Below are 22389 nucleotides of genomic sequence, written 5' to 3' on the forward strand. Positions count from 1 at the left end.
AAAGGGCAAAATGGGCCAAGCCAAGGTAAGCCCTCGATTCTAGCCCAGGAAACTGTATGGGTGGGTAGAGTGGGGAATTCTGATTTTGTAGCCTGGAGCCAGCAGTCAAAGAAAATGGCTGGAGTTTCGGACCTCTCTTGAAAGGCAAGACAGACAAGAAGGCCGTGCGGACTCTTAAGAGACACTGTACTTTCAAGACATCATCTCCTTCCTCCTTTGTTCTGATGCAGCCAGCTTGCACACCACACATCCTCCCCAAGGTCAGGTGCCCATTCGGATGAACCTCAAGTCTCACTAGCTGGTCCCCTCAGAGGCACCCCCAAGCACTCATAATGCTGGTGGCTGAAAGACCGAGAGCAGCACCAAAGGAAAGGATCTTATTTAGGCACCAGCCTTTGCTCTAGCAAGATCTGAGGAGACCATGGGTAGGGCCCTGACACCACACACACTCCATCTGGGCTTCAAAAACTGTAGATGAGATCCCTGTACTGAGAAGAGAGCGCAGTCTGCTGTGAAAGGAGGAAGCGGGGAGAGCCCCGGCCCTTAGTGGAGACTGGCCACCAGTCTAGAGACATAGACACACCAAAGCGTCTTCATGATCAGCAGGCTCTGCGCTAAAAATTATAACTACACGCCATTTTCTCCAGTTCTGACACCTTTTTAATAGAAATCACTGTTTTTAGGAAACAAATAGCACTTTCGTAATTTTTTTTTTACAATGTTTCTTACCTTGATCTTAATTTAAGTAACACTAGGAAGACCTCAATATCTTTTATTTTTTTTTAATTTAAAAAAAAGTTGTTGTTTTTTTCCCCAGATACAAAGATTTTTTTTTTTTTGCCCTTGCATAAAAAAACAGTGCCCAAACGATGACACAAGGACTCACAAAGACTCACTGGACCTCACTGACACTATGACTCCTATTCTACCATGCAAGGTCTCACTACCCTTAATTGGACTGTCAGCCTGAAAAACAGCTTTTCTATTCCTTATTTTAGTTTTTGTTACCAAAATGTAAAATAAACAACAAAATAAAACTTTGTTTAAAGAAAAGAACAAAATGAAATTAAAAAAAGAAAAGGAGACTTCTCCATTCAGTTCACACACACCTGGGTCGCACTGCTTCGCTCAGAACCTTCTCTTCTTATAAATATAGGAAAGGGATGGAGCTTCTTTTCAAGTAGAATCACCAATCTACCTTTTTCCTTCCTGGACCACACACACCCCCTCTTCCCTGCCTCTGCAAGGCCAGCAGGGTCCAGCTTGCCTTGTTCTCCAAGAGGGAGGGACTAGGGGACCACCGCAGATGAGCGATGCATCAAGAAGGGGAAAGGACTGCCTGAGGCTGCGGGAGGGAAGCGGGCACCCGCGGCAGGAGCGAGCTGGGGAGAAGAACCTAGTGGCTGCTCTTGGTGTCCATCTCTCCTTGCACTAGTCCCCCACCCCCCAGACAATAGTAAATACTGCTTATGTGATAAACCTTCCCACCCCTTGCTCCCTCCCAGCCCTCCCCTTCCCTTTTCTGGGCACTAGGGTTGGTTAAATCTCGATTTCCTTTTTTGGTTTTATAGTAGTGAGAGTTTAGAAACAGGAAAGCCCACACGCTCTTTGGACTTGTCTTCTCTACCTAAACAAACGGCTCGGCAAATAAGGATCTGAAACCTGCTTTCCTCCCTCCACCCGTCCCTGCTCCCCACCCAACAAAACAAAAACAAACCCATCGTGGCTGTGGAGGCTGCTGCAGGCACACACTGGTGTATAATAGAGAGAGTAAATATATTAGTTCACTTGGCATGGCGCTGGCAAAGAACCTCCAGCTGGCACTATTTCATGTAACACGGTCCAATCTTTGCCTGTACACACAGAATAAGAAGGATCAATTGGCAAACTCGGGTGCCACCTGGCACAAGCATCTTCTCTCTCTCTGGAACCAAAGAACCAAAAGAATTCTGTACTTTCCAGAAGAAATCCGGCTTTGCTTTGCTAGAGTCTTCAGTGTTTTGTCTCCTTGCCGCCGGGATCCCGTGGCTTCTCCTTGAGGGCTCTGTTATTTAGTCTCTTCCCCCTGGTTACAGTTCGCTGTGCAGCTCTGGGAGGAGGGGGAAGGGGCCGGCGTGGAGGAGGCGACATTGGCAGGGGGGGTGCAGTCCGGGCCATTGGAGATGGCCCCCACAGTGGCCTCAGAGTCTACAGGTTTGGAGAGGTCGATCCCGTGGATGAGGCGAATCAGCTGTTTTACCTTCTCCAAGGAGCTGTGCATCTCCTTCTGCCGGGCGAGGATGGTGTTCTTCATTTCCATGCATTTCTACAGCAAATAAGAAGGGTGGGAACACTGAGCCTCTTGCTTTTCTAACAGCCCCAGAGGGGAGGAGGCCCCTCCATAAAAGAACCCCTGTTGGACAGTGTGCAGCTCCTAGAATCAGTCCTGTTCTACCTGGTGTAGGCGGCTACTACCCAAAGAAAGGGGGCACAAGAGGCAAGAGAAGGAGGAAGTGAATGGGCTAAAAGCCCACAGTACTGGACACTAGCATGTAAAACCAAACTTGCATTACCACTGTAACACTATAAATAAAAGCCATGGGAAGCAAAGTTTCCACAGCTACCCTGAAACTGGCTTGGGCAGGTATTGGGATGGTCCCCCATGCTATGGGGAGGGGTGGTGGGGTAGGGGGGTGGGGCAGGTCTTTAGGACTGGACAGAGCTCTAACTGGGTTCAACTTGAGAATCTGCAGAGGATCATTTGCTCAGTAAGAATTTAGAGGCAGGGTCTGGGTGGGTCAGTAATGTTTAGGAAACCTAAGACAGCTCAAGGCCAGAGGACTGTAGCTAACAGAACCCCTCCTGTATGGTCACTGACTTGCGGTTTTTTGCCCTTTTGCCCTCAGCCTCTCACAGCTCCTGGCTTCTGCTTTAGGCAGAGAAAGAGATGCTAAATCTGCATGGTACACGTAGGTACTGTGAGGAGAAGGCAGCTGAGTAGGACAGCTCAACTGCCACCAAGTCTACAGCAGCAGTTGGTATCAGTGAGAGCCAAGGCCACTGTACTCCAACAAGGGCAACCTACTCAATGAAAAAGAAATCTTGCTCCTGCTGGGAAGGGCTGTGTCCCATAGTATACAACCCTCCTGCCATGTGGACAGGCAGGGCTCACAGTCCTATTACTGTCTAGAAACCTTCTTGCTCCCATTGGTCAGGAAAACAGAAACACAATCAGCATGGGGTGGAAAAAGGGAGTGAGGGAAGAGTCACGTGGACGGACCCACTAGATCAGGCGACAGAGTCACACAAGGGGACCTATGTCTGCCCAGGGTTAGGTGAGGTTCTACATTTTTCCCAATAACTCAGGAGTGCACACGGGTGATGCTACTCTGCTACAGCTGCTATTTCATCCCTGCAGCCTGGAGACTGAAAACCTGCTCACATTAAAGCCAGGAGGAGGCTTTGGGACTTGGATAAGGCACATGTAGCGCTTGGCCACTACACCTGGAAGGCAAACTTCACACCTGCCCAAGTTGATCACGTTAATAAAACACAAGGCCCGGAGCTGGCATCTGGGTCCACAGGTGTTGGTATGACTATGAAAGGGTCTACATTTAGGTCTGTGTCTAACCACTGAAAGCAGGAGATTGACTTACACTTATAGAATTGCTGAGTTGTTTCACCTTCTGCTCTAATTGTTCTCGTTCCTGTTTTAAATCTGAACTCCATTTAAGTAATTTCTGTTTCTCTTCTTCTTTTGCTGAAAAAAAAAAAAAAAAAGAAAAAGAAAAAGGAATGGTCCTTAACAATAAGTTCTTTGGAAAGACTGCAGTGCTTAGAATGTTTGCCAAAGCAGATAATCTCTCCAAAGTGCCCCGAGTCCCACAGCCCAGGCACAGAACCTGCCCACTTTTCCTTATTCCAGGTCCATGAAAATCACCCATGGTTTGGGCTGGGTTTTATATGCGTTAAGACACCACACTTTTCATTTTTCCTTCCTAAGAGGTGGTACATATACTGTCTACTTCATTCAATAGACGGTTTTCATTTTTAGCTTTTCCTTTGAAAACAAAACAAATATTGCTTTCCAATCTTTTTTTCTAAGGCAGACCTTATCGAAAATGGATGTGGGTAAACTTTACCTGCTTTGTATGCAATATAGGAATGGACAATTGCTAAAGTCCCAGGCCATGGAATTGCTTCTTCTTTCTTCAGCATCTGAAAAGAATTTTAGAATTTTACCTTGAGAGGTCATCTCCGGGTAACAGCAAGCACCAATGCCTGTGGCTACTGACAGACAAACTCCAAGAAGGGCTTTTGGGAGCAGTATTGCAAGATCCTAGCCTACAGCTTCTGGACTACAAAGTTCCAAATATCAGTGTGGAAGAATGAGGTCCAGAGGCGTCAAAAGCCAAGGCACTTGTAGCCAGGCTTAGAAAGAGGCTGGGAGCTGGGTGGGTTTTCCACACCCACATGCCTCCCACTCCCAACAGTTAGAACCATCTGCCAAAAGTTGCACATCAGCATGGTGGCATTACCACAGCAGTAATTTTTCTTGACCTGACACAGGCTACCTGACTCAATTTCAGCTTTATAGATCCTTCAAGGACATCTTCACCAAGGCAATTAAATATCAGCTCCAAATTCTGCAGTATAACCTCGGTCTTCTGTCGATTACTGGAGGGTCATAAAGCAGATTCAGGAAGAAAACAGAAAGAGGACGGATGTCCTCCTTTACTGGAGACAGTGGGAATGAGACCAAAATTAAATGGGGAAACCAAGCCAGGTGTGTGGCAAATGCCTGTAATTCCAGTGCTCAGGAGGATGAGGCAGGAGGATTATGAGTTCAAGGCCAGCATGGATTACAACAAGAGACCCTGTCTCAAAAAACTAAGGGCTGGGATATACCTCAGTGGCAGAGTGCTTGCTTAGCATGTGCCCGGCTCTGGGATTGATCCTTAGAATGGAAAAAATAGATAAAGGGGAAACGAGAATTCTCTCAAATCAGGAACTGAGCAGGATCTCTACTTTTGCTAAGCTACTGGACTAATTTATTATTTATATTTGCCTATTTCCAAAAACTCTGAGACAGCTTATGACAACATAGTTTACAAAGACATAAAGATATATGCATAGCTGAAAAAAAGAGACCAAGAACCAAACAGAAAAGGGGAGAGGCAGCTAGGACAATTAACTAGTATGTATGCCTTTACGTCTATGAAATAGCAAGACAGTTTACAGTTAGTTCTCTGAGCTTGAGGACAACAGAACTTAAAAGTGAAATAGTTGTTATTTGAATTAATCAATTGGGCACTTTCCTTTAAGGATTTTATTACAACAAATAAAACCATATACTGAGCTGGGTATGGTAGTGCATGCCTGTAATCCTAGCACTCTGGAGGCCAAGGCAGGAGGACTGTGAATTCAAGGCCAGCTTGGGCTACATAGTGAGTTCTAGGCTAGCCTAAGTTATACAGTGAGACCCTGTCTCAAACAAAACAATACAAAATAAAAAAATCCCAATATACTCAATTTAGACCATTGTTAGAGAATAAGGCAGAATGAATTTTTGAGGGTCTTGACTTTTTAAGAACAGACAAGTCATTTCAGACAGAAGGAAGCAGTTAAGGTCTCTCCACTTCAGGCAGTATGATGGCTGCGCCAGAAACAGGAAGGTGTGGCTTGGAGCGGCATGAGCAGGAAAAGAGAATCCCACTTCCCAGGATTACAGAAGGAATTCCTGGGGTACTGGCCTTTCTCATCACAGACCCGCATCCATCAGGCTCGCACAGTACCTGGTCCTGACATCTGGGACAGATCCACATGCCCTTGGGGATCGTTTTTAGAGGTGGGTCTAAGCAGTCCAGATGATACACACGGGAACATGTGTCGCACATCAGCAACTGGCCACTTTTTCTGCAAACGCTGCAAAAATCTTCATGGATATCACCCTATGAAATTGAGAGGAAAGGTAAGAAAAAGGACAAAAAGGTAAAAATTTGAATGTTAACATGTACATTATGAATGCATATATATGCTTTAGGACAGTTAGCTGCCATGGCACAGTGACTTGCCCTCCAACACATTAGTGTTCAAAGAAAGTATGAACTGCCAAGGGCATACGCCTTCACCTGCTCCATACAGCCCAGGTTCCTCAAGGTGGGTGGAGGCATGGTTCTTAACTTTAAATGAGAGCCTACCAGAAAGCTCTGTAGCTGTCTGGGTCAAAATTAATCGTACAGGTGATGGCTCAGCATTTATTATATTTTAGTAAGAGCCCAACCCACACATCAGAAATTTTACAAGTACTGATATCCATTCATCAAAGTGTCTCACAATATGATACAAACACTCCTTGTTACCTATCATTTGGTAGAGGTAGGGGACAGGTATAGAAGGACTGGGAAAGACGGACAGGAAATGAAAGATTTGCTAAACTCCTTGCTTAATTGGGGGAAAAATGCAGCAACAGTCCAAATGGGAAAAGACTGAGTCAGGAGCAAACTGAACTCATATAAGCTTTCTAACATGAAGGATTTCGGAAGCCAAAGCAGCAGCTGACAATGGTGTTAAAATCAGTACTTGGCATTTGCTGTTCGATGGACTATTCTACTCTATTCTACTCTACTCTACTCTACTCTGCTCTATTCTGGGAGGCTTTATTCCTCCCTATTAAATACTTCTCCAGGTGGAAAAAGTCAAGCAGCCCCAGTCCACTCTGCCACCCTCCATCATGAGAGTTTTAGTACTCAGGTAAGTCGGCTGGAGCCCTCTGAACAAAGAGTACCATCAGAAAAAAAAAAGCAGATCTATTTAAAACTTGGAGAGAACACAGAGGAAAAAAACAGAGTTCTTAAAGAGGTATCTTGCAGCAAGTCAATCCCTAGCCTGTTCTCTAGACAGGATTAAAACTGCTGATAATGCCAGGACACCAAGGAAGGGAAAAGACTGAAGGGACAAGCCAGAGGTTATTCAGCAAGTCAATACAATGTGCTGCTTTAAGATTTCTTGAGAACTTTTATGCAGGAAGCAATGATACAGAGAGGAACATTCAGCTCCCTCCTATGATATAACACACTTCTACCACCACAACAGTGAAAGAACACATCTTCATGGATATACATTCTCTCTCTAAAGGAAAGGACATGTTCTGTAACTCACTAGGGATCTGGCAAACTAGACAAAAGCTCTACGGTACAATGTAGTGTGGACAGATTTTAATTTTTTTCTTTTTAATAAGAAAATGCTATTTTGGGACAATAAAAGATACTCATTACATGTGTGAAAATATTACATGAGAATGTAGCCTAAGAGTTTAACTTCCGGGCCCCAAATAGGTTTCATCCCTGGATCAACAGCGACTTTCTTCTTTCATTCTTTTTTTTTCCTGTTTGCACCATGGATTTTCTTTTCTTTTTTTTTTTTCTTTAATTTTTATTTTATTCATATGTGCATACAATGTTTGGATCATTTCTCTCCCCACCTTCCCCCACTCCCTCCCTTACCCCCCCCTTACCCCTCGATACCCGGCAGAAACTATTTTGCCCTTATTATCTCTAATTTTGTTGAAGAGAGAGTATAAGCAGTAATAGAAAGGAACACGGGTTTTTGCTGGTTGAGATAAGGATAGCTATACAGGGAGTTGACTCACATTGATTTCCTGTGCATGTGTGTTATCTTCTAGGTTAATTCTTCTTGATCTAACCTTTTTTCTAGTTCCTGGTCCCCTTCTCCTATTGGCCTCAGTTGCTTTAAAGTATCTGCTTTAGTTTCTCTGCGTTGAGGGCAACAAAAATGCTATCTAGTTTTTTAGGCGTCTTACCTATCCTCATACCTCCCTTGTGTGCTCTCGCTTTATCATGTGATCAAAGCCCAATCCCCTTGTTGTGTTTGCCCTTGATCTAATGTGCACATATGAGGGAGAACATACGATTTTTGGTCTTTTGGGCCAGGCTAACTTCTTTCATTCTTAAAATAGGATAAGGGGTACTTTTTCTTCTCTGGAGAGCTAGTCTTTTTTTTTTTCTTGGCAGGGTTTGAACTCAGGGCCTCACGCTTGCTAGGCAGGCACTCTACCATTTGAACCACTCCACCAGCCCAGAGAACTAGTCTTTCTTGAACCTTAGCTTCAGGTTGTAAGTTTGCATCTTTCAGAAGTTTATAAAAATGTATGGTTTTAAGACTGTTTTACATGAACCATAGAAAGTCATCCGTGGTAGAAGTGAAGTGAGATGAACTGACACCTTTTTCAGAGGGATTGGGGGAGTAAGAGTTCTGTTCACTTTCCTTCACTCCCAATTAAGGAGAACAACAAGAAGGGGAGGCAGGGGGCACAGAAAACAAGAGCCAAAGGTTTTCTTTCAGTTTCTAAAGGGAAGAAAATTTCCTGGCCTGTTTACAAATCCAAAAGCAGTAGCTCCTAATATTTTCAGTGTCAGGATTCTTTAACATACTTAAAATTACTGAGAAACTCGACTTTTGGTTATGTGAATTGTATCTATTGCTATTATTGTATTAGAAGCTTTAAAACTTTTAACTCTGAAATAATCCCTGTGGAAAGTTATAAAAATAGTACGCTGAGAAATTTCCAAGTAGAAATTTAAATCACAAGTTTGCTTCCTACAGGCTGTCCCATCACACGTGTCCAGGGAATGGAAATGGCAGAGAGCGCTGCAGCATTTTCATGGAGAGTTTTGATTTTATAATCCCCCGAGGTTCAGGGACTCCAAAGCACGTTTTGAGAACTTCTGCCCGGTAAAAATGAAATAAAACGCCAAAATGTTTCATCCATACAGAGTAGGTTCTTTGCCTAAGGAGAGTAAAGGAAGTCTCACGAAGGCCCTTACAAGGGGTCAGGAGGCTTAGCTTCGGTGACTAATCAAATTATTATCAGAACAAAACGGTAAGCTGAAAGATGTCTGGCCCATGGTTCTTTACTAGGAAATAAGAACATGTTTTCAGGATACATGCTGGTTCTGTCAACTGCAACTTCACTGTGTGCTAAAAAGTTTTATAATTGTGTCAACATATCTTCCTTTCTTATAAAAATGATGATAACAACAAACAAGGCACATCCTGAGGATCGGTGTCTGGCTGGGTCTTGTATTACCAAGTCCTTCTAGATGGTTATTGATCCCCAGGAAATGCTTGGCTCTCAACAGTTACTGTTTAATTAATGCTGTTGAGGCTACACTACCCAGCAGCAAACATCCAGAGCTCTGCGTGCTGATTTTAATCACCACTGCTGTTGGGATACTGTAAAAGTAAAAGTCAATTATCTTTGAAAAAAAAATCAATTCCACTCGGTTTAACTTAGGAAGTTCTGAGCATGTTCAGGGACTTTAGAAAAGTTTTATTTTATCTTCACAGTTCTAAAAAAACCAATGTTTGCATTTTAAGATGAAATCTGGCAGAGCTTTTAGTTCATGATTTGATCTGAGTGGATCCTTTGGGTCTAAGTCTCCAAAGAAAACTATAAACCCTGCCAACTCCAAAAACCTAACTACAGCAACATGGTTTAGGAAAGAGACCGACAAGGTCACCTATCCCCCAGCACTTGTGTACAATTCAGAGAGAATACTACCAAGGTTTGATCCCTTCGGCCACACTTGAACTGGAGAGAAGATGGCACAAATTTTGGTGCCAGAAAATGAGGTTTCTGCCAGGGACTCCTGGTGCTCATTAACGGCAGGTTAGAAGACCTATAACAACTACTAATGCCGAGTTAGGAAAGCTGGATGAGATGCTAAACCTTCAGAGCCAGGATGACATAGCCTATAGTCATAGGCTATGTCTAGCTATATTCTGACTCTGTCAGAGACCAGAACTCTTCAATGACTCCCACCTCTCCAAAGGTAATATTCCCTTTGCTGCCTCTGGAATTTGACTCAGAATGTTCATATGGTATTCTCTTAGGGATAGGTATGTCTTTAGAAAGTTCTGAAAACCTTCAAGTTGAAGGAATTTTTTATCTAAAATAGTCAACAAGCTCTGCAATTCATAAAAGAATGGAAAATGAACAAAATGAAATTACTGGTTTCTCTCTTCAAACCTATTTTTCTCATAATCTTCGGTAAACAGCAGCTTCATCCTTCTGGTTGTTCAGGCCATAAATTTTAGATTTACCCTTAATTATCCTCATTTTCTCATACCTCATTTAAGAATCCTGCTGGCTCCTCAAAATATATGCAGACCTGACTGCTTTTCTCCACCTCTACTTCTACCACCCCTTCAGCCCAGACATCATCTCTTGCTCGGACAAATGCCACAGCCTTCTCACCAGCCTTTCTGTTTCCATCCCACTGGTCCCAAAGTTCTCTCTCCATACTCCAGGCACGGTGCTCCTTAAATCAAGTCTGATTTTACTAACACCTTAAAATACTCAATACAGGCAAGAATCATCAAAGGAGACTAGAATTATTGGGTAAGAGTCTGGTGGGAAACTGGGTGTTTACCATTTACACAGATTCAAAGTTGTCGCCCAACCAGAGGGAGAACAGACCTTACAAGAAAACAACTCCATAGATGAAGACGATCTCAAGGAATTAAAATTAACACTGCCAACAACAGGACAGACTGGCATCGCCTGCTTCCTGCTGTGAAGTATTAAGGAACCCCCCCACATCACTTAGTGTTCCAAAGAGATGCCTGTTTGAATCAATTCTGTGGGAACAATCACAATCCAAATGCACAAATGCACAAGCACTCTACATAGCAACTAGCCTATTTTAAAAAATACCAATACTATGAAAGACAAAAAATAGGCTAAGAAACCGTTTCAGAATAATAATGGTATTACTAAAGAGGTAATACCATGACAGTAAGACTATCAAGAGTAATCTTGGATTGGATCCGAGAGCAGGAAAAACAAAGTCAAAGCGTCACAAAGTATCATAATTAACTGGGGGTGTGGCTCAAGTGGTAGAATGTCTGCCTAGCAAGTGCAAGGCCCTGAGTTCAAACTCCGGTAACTGCTCCCCCCCAACAAAAAAGTCACAATTATTAGGACAACTGGAGAAATCTGATATGAACTGTGTATTATATTCTAACATTTTATCCATGTTAAATGCTCTCTGTTTGATAAACAGATGATGACTATATAAAAATATTTTTGTTTGTAGGAGATATACACTGAAGCTTACAATTTCTTAACTGGCTCAGAAAAAAAAAGAGAAGAGTGTGTGTGCCTGTGTGTAGGGGGAGAAACGAAGGTGGCAAAATGTTAACAACTGGTGAATGTAGGTGAAGGGTATATATTTGCTCATTATACTTATGATTTTTTGGGGGCTTGAAATTTTTATAATTGGAAAATTATGTCATTCCTTTACTTAAAACCCTCCAGTAGGCTCCCATTTTACTTAGAATAACAGTCACAAAGCCCTGTATGAGTAGCCCTCCCACCTCTAGGGTCTTACCTCACACTGCTCTGGCCCCACGTCTTTTGCTCCAACTATCCTGGCCTTCATTTGTTTCTTTCTTTCAATATGCCATGCCCGTGCCTACCTCAGCCACGGTTTTGCACTGCTGCTCCCTCTGCATGAAAAACAATGCTCTTCTTCCAGAGGCTCCCATGGTTCACTCCTTCACTTTCTATCAGAGTGGCGCTCTCTAGTGACTTACATTATCTATTCCATTTGTCTTCTTCATCACACTAATCACTAATTGACAGATTATATGTTCATTTAGTTATAATCTACCTCTTCCCATGGAATATGATGAGCTCCTTGAGGGCAAGGAGTTGATTTTATTACTTGCTCTACCCCTAGCTTCAAGAACAGCACTTGCCTAGCAGAGTGGTGCTAAATTATCTGCTGAGCGAACTGACTGCTTTGTAAATGCTCATTTAAACAAATCAGAGCACAAGTTCACAATCCTGCAGTGTCTGGGTGAAGTGCTACTAAGTATCTGACTCTTTTTCAGGACCCTGTTTCTGATCAACTCTGTTAAATAAAGTTGCTCTACAGAACACTTCCACTTCTGGAATTGTGCTTGAGGCTGCTTTGTTCATGTCCCCACCCCAAAACACTGATGACAGAAACCTCTCAATCATGAGGTGACTTTTCACACCATTTCTCTTCTAAGAACTCATCCACAGTGGATCAAATTCAGACTCTGAAGACCCTAATCCCTGGTGCTATGTCGACATGATTGTCAAGGACATGGTAGGCCTGGGACCCCAGAAGAGGTCTATCTGATGTGGCACGCAAGGCATTCTGCAGGGTTTACTGCTGCTCCAGGGCTAGTTGAGAAGGTGTAAGTTGGCAAGGAGACAACACAGGACAACGGCTTTCCCAAGGTTGGCTCTCAGAAAGAGAGTGTACTTCCCCAGGTTACTTACGTCTGTGGAGGTGGGGCTGGGCAGGGACACAGGCTGCACAGGTGCAGGGAAAGTGAATGAGGTCTCTGTCTTTTCATTTTCAGGGGAGTCGGGATGACTGGATGGGGGGGATGTTGGGGTAAGGGCTCCAAACCCCAGCACTGCATTGTATTTTGGAGGACGACCTATATACCAAGAGAAGGGAACAAAAGGAAAAAAAGGGGAGGGAAAGAGAGGGGGGGGAAACGATCTTACATACCTTTGGCCAGTGTTCCTCATTGGCTAGCATGGAAAAGGAAGTGAGGTAGCAGACAGAAGGTTAATACAACAGTCCCAAGGAAGGAAGAGAAGCAAAGATTTAAACGTCATTAGAAAAACTACAAGAATCCCAAAAGAAGGGAGAAGAGTGCCTTGGAGAATGACAGAAGGTGCTGCTGGCTTATATAAAAACACCCCACCTTAGGCAGATTATGGTACCATTCCTGGACTATTACAACTTGAGAGATTTCTTGTGCAAGAACCAAGATGTCAAAGTCCAATGGGAGCCTAAGGCCAGAACAGAATTTATTTTTTCATCCCTTTTACATATTGTTCACTGAGGTTTGTTTCTCTGTAATTATCACTCTTATGGCAATGTTCTTCAGTTCCCACAAATGGATTTATTTAGCAGCTCTACTTTTTTCCATTTATTTCCTATCTACCTTTTGCAAAGTGAGGAGGCAAAATCCAAGTCAACTATTCTCACCCCGGTTGTTAGAGCACTGAGAGAGGTGTTCTGGGAGTAGGTGGAATGCCAGTAACAAGATGTTCTCGGTTTAATAATTAATTTAAGTATTTCTAGTCCCAAATACCCTTCTCAGTAGATTAAGAGCTGTCTTCCTGTTTTACAACATGAACAGTCTGGTGAACTCATGTCTAAGAGGTGGGGGGCTCTTCTAAGTCTCAGCAAAGACCCTGACAATAGCACTTTTGACTGAGAATCCTGATTTGAGGCAGAGCACTTTGAATCAAACTCATTCTACAAGGAATCTACAAATGAACCCCAGGGGTACAGGAAGTATAGTGCAGTCACTCTTATCACACATCTAAGTCAGGATCCTTATCTTCCAAGAGCCAGGGTCACAGCTTCTAAACTGTGAGTGATCATGAATATAAACTCAACATTCCAAAGAGGAGAAAAAAGAGCCAGAGAGGTGCAGACTGCCTACAAGCACTGGTGAACAGTGTATTCAGAACCGTGACTGTCAGTGGTTATAGTTTATACTAGGATTACGCACAAGAGTCATGATTCTGTCAGACATGACAGTAATATTACCTGTGTTAAACTGGCAATGTCTGTAGGATACAGACAAATCACACTGGTTTGTCTTTTCTAGGGAATTTAGTGCTGTGAGGAGGAAAAGCAAGATGAACTCTTTGTTTACCCTCAGAAGGCACATCTCAGGCAATGTGAATGCAAGCTTTTATCCTCTGACCTTGGCAAGAGATACCAAGGTCTTCCTGGCTCATTTAACCCCTGTCCTCTTAGCAGATACTGTCTACCAGCAGGCCAACTAATTGTGGCCTCTGACTGGGGGCTTCTTATCTGCCTCACAGGTCACTAAAAAATAGCTGAACACAAAACAACAAAAAATAACTTAGGGCACTCTTTACTGTAGGGCCAGAACAAATATAAAGCAGTAATTTAGGGGTTCTCATCTAAATATTTTTAGTTACCTGAAGGACAGGACTGATGAAATGTGACAGGTCACTAAGAGTAGGTATGGTATCTTCTTTGGGGGAAGGGGAAAGTAATGGTATAGTTGTTGTCCTGCTTAAGGTGGACAAAGGGTCTGGATGACCTCTGAAGCTTCACTGGAAGCTCTGAGATTGTGTGTACACATGCAAAACTTAGTATGCTAATCCACTCTGCAACCTTTCCAGCTTGGAACTGTAACTCAGGGACACATTGCCATGTGGAGAAAGGGACCTTGGGATGTATTACTGACATCAAAGAACGATTTCAGTACCTTGTTTATGAGCTCCAACCTGAGCTATTAAGACCTATTTAGGCTTGTACAGAGATGCTGCTGCTGCAGCTGCTGCTGGCTTTTCTGCCCTACCTAAGACTAAGGTGGATGCCCATGGATGGTCTGGAAGCTGGGAATAAAACTCTTTAGAAGAGTCTGCTTTGGGGAGCTTGTTTTGACAGTGCACTTTGCTCCCTTGACTGGAGATGTGTTCTCCTCCTTCCTGGAAAGTCTATGCTCACAGAAACATAGTCACGTTTCTACCCTCACTGGCAGCAGCATGGCCAAGACACTATTAGGAACACTTTGGCAACAGCAGTGCTTGAGCTGCTTCACCATGCTAAAACACTTCCTTTCACATGATGTTCTGCTCACTGAACTGTTCACGGATGGCCTGGAAGGCTTAGGGCAGAAATGCTGTTTTAAGTCATCTGCCTGAGTCAGCTTAGCCAGGAACCAGGAAAGTGAGCTTTTGATTTCACATTCAAAACTCTAATAAGAAATCTCTTTCTCTCTTTCTCACCCTGTTCCCAGAGAACAACAAAATTATTTTCAAGGGATAGAAGAGCCAGATTCTATGATGACGGGAGGAGGGAGGGAGAAGAAACACAACACAAAAGCAAAAGCAATAGCAAGGCAGGGATATAAAAAGATACTCACCTCTCTTCCGGGTCCCAGGATGCATTGTGCTGTTTAGGTATGTGACTGCACTCTTCTTACGCTTTGAGGATTAAAGAAGGAAGAGGACTGGCTGAAAAGCAGGGTTATTACTAACACGAGCACAACACGCCTATCATATGCCAACTAGTTAGTCTAATCATACCAAGGTCTCAATGCTAAAGGGTTTTATTACATGTATCTGGTTCTCAGAGAATATTCCAGAAAGGTTTGCCTCTGCTTCAGATGACAGTATAGTGAAGTCAAGATGAATTAAAGTCTTAAGGTAGGTTTGTATGTGCTCAAACTTAGAAAAAAACCTAAGGGGAAGGGTAAGTAGTGAATAATAAAAATTCAAAAATGTGTTACGCAGAGAAAATCCAGCATGTCACAGAGCTGGTCAAGTACAATCAGGGTACTGCTCTTAAGCAGGCTTTCAGATGACAGGTGCTAAACAAGTGAATAAAACAGGAACTGGGAGGGAAGGGGCATTGCTGGCTAGGAGTACCTCTGGCTCAAAGACTGCGCCACTGTACACTGGATTTGCTGTTGTTCTTCTTTTTCGCTCTTGTCTCTTGCTTTGGATTTCTTGGGAAGAGAAAAGGCTTAGATTAGAAGACAAATATGAAGAACTTAAAAAACTAAATTTCTCTATTTTATGTACTGGTTTTCCTGTAACGAATCAGAAACAGGGAAAAGTCTGCCTCACTGCCGCTTCAACAGAAGCAAGCACACCACTTAAAGGCAAATATGGAGGACTCACTACTCTCACCTCTCAGAAAGCAAGACCACACTGTCCCATGGTGCAGCTCTCTATGACTGAGGGTTCACAGTAGTCTACACTTAGAAACAAGCTGACCTGATTTGTTTTTAGACTGCTGTGTACAGAGGTCTGGATGGACTTTCTCCATAGACCAGTAATCAAAGTTCACCATTTTTAAATTAAATAACCAGGACAGGCGTAATTTTTCTAACAGTCCGTAAGATTTCGACAACCCAGAATGACTACAAAATACAGACAAGGGCTTGTCAGCGGAGCTCTTGCTACTTCATGCTGTCAGAATGAGAAAGACTCTACAGGGAACAGAAGTCACCTTAATTCAGCAGCTGGGGAGGTTTGCCTAGGATAGGAGTGTAGACGATGTTAGGAAGGGAAGGACCTGAACATTATACAGAGGACAAGCAATTTTTCCTCTAAAGGAAATAAAGTCCACACTGGTTGAATCATCCTCTATTTGTGTTCCAATGTTCTATTCTAGGAATTCAACACCATTTTCAGGAACAAAGCTGTGCACCAGAAAGAAAGCAGTGCCAAGAATATCTTCTCTTACCTTCTAGATGGTCATGCGTTACCAACCCTAGAGACACCATGAAGGCAAGTTTCTGTGCCAGAGAAACAAAAGAAACATGTACTTCAGTTTGGATTCTCACAAAGCCAATCATAGGTTCCAAGCTAGATACCAGGGAAAGCTGGCCCAATAGGCTGGCCATTTGATGGAAGCTGGATTCAGAGGAACCAAGAGCAGGTGGCTTCCCTTCTGGACAGTTCCAGAGATCCCCTAGAGATTCTCTAGTCCAACAGGGCTGAAAGAGAATAATGGGGGCCTACGTCTTCCATTATTTCAATGTCACAAATCAACATCTTAAGTGACTGTTTTTTTCTTTTCCTTCTTCAGAAGAATCCTCTTAAAGAGAATTTCATACTAAAAAAACTGCAGGATTTCAAAAGACTACCATACAACAAGTTCCAAATTCCAAACGTTCACTTATCATGAGTAGGTTGAGGTTTCTCACTTGTTTACTGTCACTGACTAGACAATGCTAACTCAAAACTATTGATTTTTAGGAATGACAGCAGATGATTCTGTTTTAAAACTATGATTTTCAATCAAGCCTGGACCTAAATATCATGGAGCAATTTCTCCTAAGACTACCCTGAGGGCTCCATCAGAAGCAAGGATGATTAGGGTACTGCACCCCAAAGATGGAATGTTAAGATACTTCAAGCTGGAAAGAGCAACAGATTGCCATTCTTTTCTTGTTTGGTTGCAGAATGAAAAATGTCTTCACCTTCTGTTGTACCACTGCTCATGGTTTCTAAATGAGACAAATTTCCTTCTCTAATGAATAAAGAATATCATCAATTGTTAGGAGATACACTTCTGTAGTTATTAATACTATAGTATAATCTTTAAAATATATATATTTTTTGAGACAGGGCCTTATTTTGTAGTTTCGGCTGGTCTAGAATGTGCAATCCTTCTGTCTCAGCCTCCCGAGTGCTGGGATGACAGACAGGTGGTGCCATCATGTTAAAAATCTTGACATCTTACCCTCAGCATTAAATATTATGATACTTGGGTGTGAAGCAACAGATTCAGCCTATTCAAGATATACTCCATGAGTAGACCACTTGAGAACACAGAATGTTCATTAGTATCTTCAGTGTTCTTATTTGAAAAACTTAGGTGGTAGCACACACGAGGCCCTGGATTTGATCCCTGGCACAGAAGAAAAAGAAAAAGAAAAAACAACCCAACAACAAAACCCTACAAAAATTTGATGGGTACTTGTCCCCATGCTAGGCAAAACACACTGGGGCAGGAAAGGCAGTCTTGGTTGTACTACCTGTTATCTAATACTGCATATTGGAATGACACACAATCTGTGGCTGCCAATCCACCATCATTCCTAATTTGCACTGTTCCTTTACAGTATAATCAAGATGAAGGCTGTTCACCAATGTTCTCTGTAAATAAAGCAGCCTCTTTTAATCAAGTAACAGCACCCTTCTTGGCCATGCAGCTCATCTTTGCCAGTCTAGATCAAGTTCATAAAATAATTATTAAATGAAAAAAAATCTCCTGTCTTATGGAAGAGATTTTCAGTGACAACCAGAAAAAAGAAGTTGTCAAGAAACTTTGCTTCACATAAATCCCACTTATGCCAAACAGCTGATTTACTCTCAATTTGGTATGATCCTGTTCAACTAGGTGACATATATGCTGCTACCAGGACGGCACCTACTTGCCCACAGTGTGTGGCACTGACGTGGGATATCCTCCTGTGTCTTTTAATAGGAAATCGTGCCAATAGTCTGCTTTCTTTTTCCTCCACCAAGCATGATACTTGTTATTAATTCTGTGGATGATTTTTTTGTTTCTTAGTAATTTGTATAATTAATATTTCTTTTTGGTTCAAGTTTTGATCCCTTCTTTAAATATACAATTTAAAATTCATTTTTTATCAGAAAGAATTATATTTGGTACTTGTTTTAGAAAAACCTGGACTAGCTCAATAAATCTTGCTTTTTTATATAAAAGAAATGACATGAAGCTTTGACGGCTTCATGCCACTACTTGACATGGTTTCATTACAAAGAATACACTGAGGACAGAGGGAAATGGATTACTGGTCTAATAAAAATCCAACTATCAGATATTCACCATATTACCTGTCCACATTTTTATTTTATAGCTCTGTGCAAAAGCATCAAACTAAAATATTCTCTTGTCTACAGACATACAGATGGATTCATATTCTATAGTTGTACCAGTCTTATTTTCTATTTGTATTTATAGTTTTATCCTAAGTTGTAGTATTACTATTTTCATTCTTACTTTTATGCTTCAATGAACACTTTCAAGCTACTGAGGTTTGGGGTTCTGATGCAATAAAATTGTGTTAACAAAACTGCAAAGTTAGCAACTATAATCAATAATGCAAACACACATTAGCTGAATGAACTGGACATCTTACAAATGCTGTCTGAGATAAACAGAATGTAACCATTACTAGGAATGTAACAGAATGCCTGGGGAATTATCATTACTCTTACATTTCAAATTTGTAAGATGTATATGAAATACATCATTTCAAAAAACTTTTCCTTTGAAATAACAAAATGTGTACATGACAGTGCACAGACCCACACTCTACATCAGTTCAACCTGACTTGGCAATAACACTTGAATAAAAGACAGAACAATACAAGGGACATAGAGTGATTCAGAAAGCAGACATCTAGTTGGGTGGGAGGAGAATGCCTGTAATCCCAGCCACTGGGGAGGTACAGTTATGAGGATCACAGCCTGGGCAGAAGTGTGAGACCCTATATGAAGAATAAAATAGAAGCACAAGGTCTGGGGCAAGGCTCAAGTGGTAAAGTGCTTGTCTTGCAAGCTTAAGGTCTTGAGTTCCATCTCCATTGCTACCAAACAAACAAACAGACAAGTATCCATCCTATACGTGAGAACAAACCACAAATCACAGACCAAGCCATGCCTTTGGAAAGATGGGCCTACCTGAGGGTTCTCTTCCCGTTTTGGCTTAGGTGCAGCAGGTGGGGTGATGGTACGGCTCTCTGTTTGTTTCTCATCTGTTTCTGTGTGGGATTTAACTGTCTAGAAGAGAAAAATTAAATGAAAATTCAGAAATCTTTTTTTTATTAAAAGAATGAAAATAAACAGCAGTTTTAACTATGGCCAAGAATAAAGAAAAGAACATACTTAAATGTGGAACCTATTAATAGAGGAATTTGTATCATGGATTTTGTTGGGGGGAGTAAAATGGAAAGCCTCAGACGAAGATACTAGATTGCACAACTGGAATAAATATGATTCTATAAATACAATTGTCCAAATTATATAAAATGAAAAATTCATGGTATAATTCCTGTGTATAAGGAAGTAAAGGTTGCGCTCTCTGATTGCAATATATCATAGGATATGGGGGTTTTCCCAGAAATAAGGTCACTGTCATTATATATGGGTCAGGCTCTAGTTCACAGCATACTTAATATTGGAATGATACTGAAAACATCTTCTTCAGCGTAATTCAAATCACAATCCAGAGAGACTATAGAATGACCCTTACTCAGGATATTTAAAGCCTGCCTGCATTATCCATTAGAGGAGAGACGTGATGCCAAAGAAGGGCCATCCTGCAAGAGGCTGAGGCCCCGATTACTTCCAACCTCCTCTTCTAAAGCATCCACTTAAACATAAAAGACACCAGCTCCATTACTATCTCCAAATACAAATGGTAGCAAGCATATTGGCTTGCATTACTTTGTTTACCACAATCTAATGGCTAATTCATTTTATGAAGTTCTGAAAATACCGAAGTGATTTTAGAACAGTGGATATAAAACTATAAATACAAATCTAATTTACTTTTTCAAAGCTGATAAAAATTATATGGATGGTATTTCCCTATGGTAACCAGATGTAATTAAATAAGAATGAAATGATCTGATTATTAATGGGCAGGAGCCAAGTGTAAGACTTCAAGCCTATGAAAAGAACACCAAAAGTTCTAAAAAATCATAATGCTGGAAACATTTGACTAAATCTGAAAAACTAACATTATTACAATGACACTTCACTTTCTTTCCCTCTGCTTTCCACAATATATTAGTAAAGTATAAGCTCTGTCAATATGTGGCAACTATTGCTCTGGGGCATGAATGCTGCCTTGTCATTTTTTTTCCAACCAGAATCCTGTCATATGTCTTCCTCCATAAGATACTTGAGGGTGGGGATTACTTCATACATCCCTTGTTTTTGCACCTCTTTGTGCCTAAAGAGTAGCTCATGTTTGCAGATAGTAAATAAAGAGTTCATCGATCTTCTGAGTAAGGAGATGACATACCAGGAGGATTGTTCACAATGCCTCTGCAGAAGGGCCTACCACTCCAGCTCACTGAGCTTTAATAATCCTTCACTCAGATATCTCTCTCAGTCAAGAAGAACACACTATCTGAGTGTTAGATAAAGAATACCAAAAAGCATCCAAACAAACTGAAGTATCAGAGGATGACGTCCTCGCATGGATCCTTGCTGTGGGGAAGCCAGCTGCCATGTTGTGAGCAGCATTATGAAGAGGCCCAAGTGGTGAGGAACTAAGCCTCTTACGTACAACCAGTGAACAAGTGAGGCATGCTTCAAATCATGTGACTGAGCTTGGAAGTAAACTACCCAGATCCAGTTAAGCCTTAGATGACAGTAGTCATGGCCAACTAATTTGATTGCAAACTTGTGAGGGACTCTGAGCCAAACTACCCAGCTACATTACAGACCAGAGGGCAGTGGGATGGCCATATTTAAAGTAAGGAGGAAAACAAAATAAAACAACATAATCAACTAAGAACTCTAAGAACTACTACAAAACTATTTTTCAAAATAAAGGAGAAATGAAGACATTCCCAGATAAACAAAAGCTGAAGACACTCAGTGCTAGTGTACCTGTCTTAAAAGAAATGCTATGGGGCATTCATAATGAAATGAAAGATACTAGACAGTAACTTGAAACCATATGGAGAAATAAGAACTCTGGTAAAGGCAACTACTCAGGCAAAAATAAGAGCCAGTATATATATATATGGTAGTTTTGATTTGTAACTGCTCATTTTGTTTCCTACATAAAACACAAATACACAAAACAATAATTTTAAATCCGTATTAATAGGCACATAACATATAAAGATATAATTTGTGACAGTAACAACAGGATACGGGGGTGGGTAGTAACAGAGTTTTTGTATATTACTGAAGCTAATTTGGGATCAGTTCAAGCCAAACTGTTTAAAAATTTATGAATGTAAAGTAACCATTAAGAAAATAAAATATGTGCGAAAGGACATGAAGACATGAAAATGGTCTACCAGAAAAAGATCAAACATGAAGGTAATACTGGAAGAACTAAGGAACAGAAAAGACCTAAGACAGGCAAAATAAAATAGCAAAATGGCCTAAGCCCTTATCAGTAATCACCTCAAATCTGAGTTAAACTCACCAGTAAAAGGCAGAGTGATAGAATGGATAAAATACATGTTCTAACAATAAGCTGTCTCCTAAAGCATCATTTTAAAATGAAAGGTGCAAAGGGTTGAAAGTGAAAAGTTGAAAAGAGATAGTATATGTAAATAGCAACCAAAAGGGTGCAGGGACAGATATACTACCATCAGACAAGTTTGACCCCAAGTCAAAAATATTTACAAGAGACACAGAAAGTTATTATATGGGGTCAGAAAAATCAATGTGAAAAGAAGATACAACAGAGTCCCAGAATATATGAAGCAAATATTCAAGAAGTAACAGAGAAATTGACCATTCCACAATAATAGTTGGAGATTTCAATACCCTACTTTAAATGATGAATATAGCATGCAGGCAGAAGATTAGTAAGGATGCAAAGTATTTGAACAATACTATAAACCAATTAGACCTGACAGACATATAAAATACACTCCACTCAACAACATTACACTTTTTCTCAAGTGTACATTGAACATTCTCCTGGATAAACCATATTTTAAGATACAAAACAAGTGGGGCGCTGGTGGCTTACGCCCGTAATCCAGCTACTAGGGAGGCTGAGATCAAGAGGATTGCAGTTGGAGGTCAGCCCAGGCAAATAGTCTGAGAG

General features: G+C 41.5%; 1 protein-coding gene across 25 annotated transcripts in view; it reads right to left on the bottom strand.

The window, feature by feature from the left end:
• Window positions 1-1047: 1047 nt before the first annotated feature.
• The window catches only part of Phf21a (PHD finger protein 21A), a 176927-nt gene continuing 155585 nt past the window's right edge, over window positions 1048-22389 (bottom strand). For 21 of the 25 annotated variants that reach the window (XM_074044690.1, XM_074044684.1, XM_020172362.2 and 18 more), the window contains 9 exons: window positions 19266-19364; window positions 16293-16344; window positions 15470-15549; window positions 14965-15025; window positions 12317-12480; window positions 5775-5930; window positions 4122-4197; window positions 3636-3739; window positions 1048-2305 (listed from right to left, as the gene is read on the bottom strand). In XM_074044690.1, the coding sequence (XP_073900791.1) occupies window positions 2048-2305; window positions 3636-3739; window positions 4122-4197; window positions 5775-5930; window positions 12317-12480; window positions 14965-15025; window positions 15470-15549; window positions 16293-16344; window positions 19266-19364 (1050 nt within the window). In that variant the 3' untranslated portion in view covers window positions 1048-2047. Of the gene's footprint in view, window positions 2306-3635; window positions 3740-4121; window positions 4198-5774; window positions 5931-12316; window positions 12481-12554; window positions 12578-14964; window positions 15026-15469; window positions 15550-16292; window positions 16345-19265; window positions 19365-22389 lie in introns of all 25 variants that reach the window. The other 4 variants (XM_074044699.1, XM_074044700.1, XM_074044698.1 and 1 more) reach the window with 1 other exon arrangement.

The sequence above is a fragment of the Castor canadensis genome, chromosome 1 (genome assembly GCF_047511655.1).
Source record: "Castor canadensis chromosome 1, mCasCan1.hap1v2, whole genome shotgun sequence".
Lineage (NCBI taxonomy): Eukaryota > Metazoa > Chordata > Mammalia > Rodentia > Castoridae > Castor > Castor canadensis.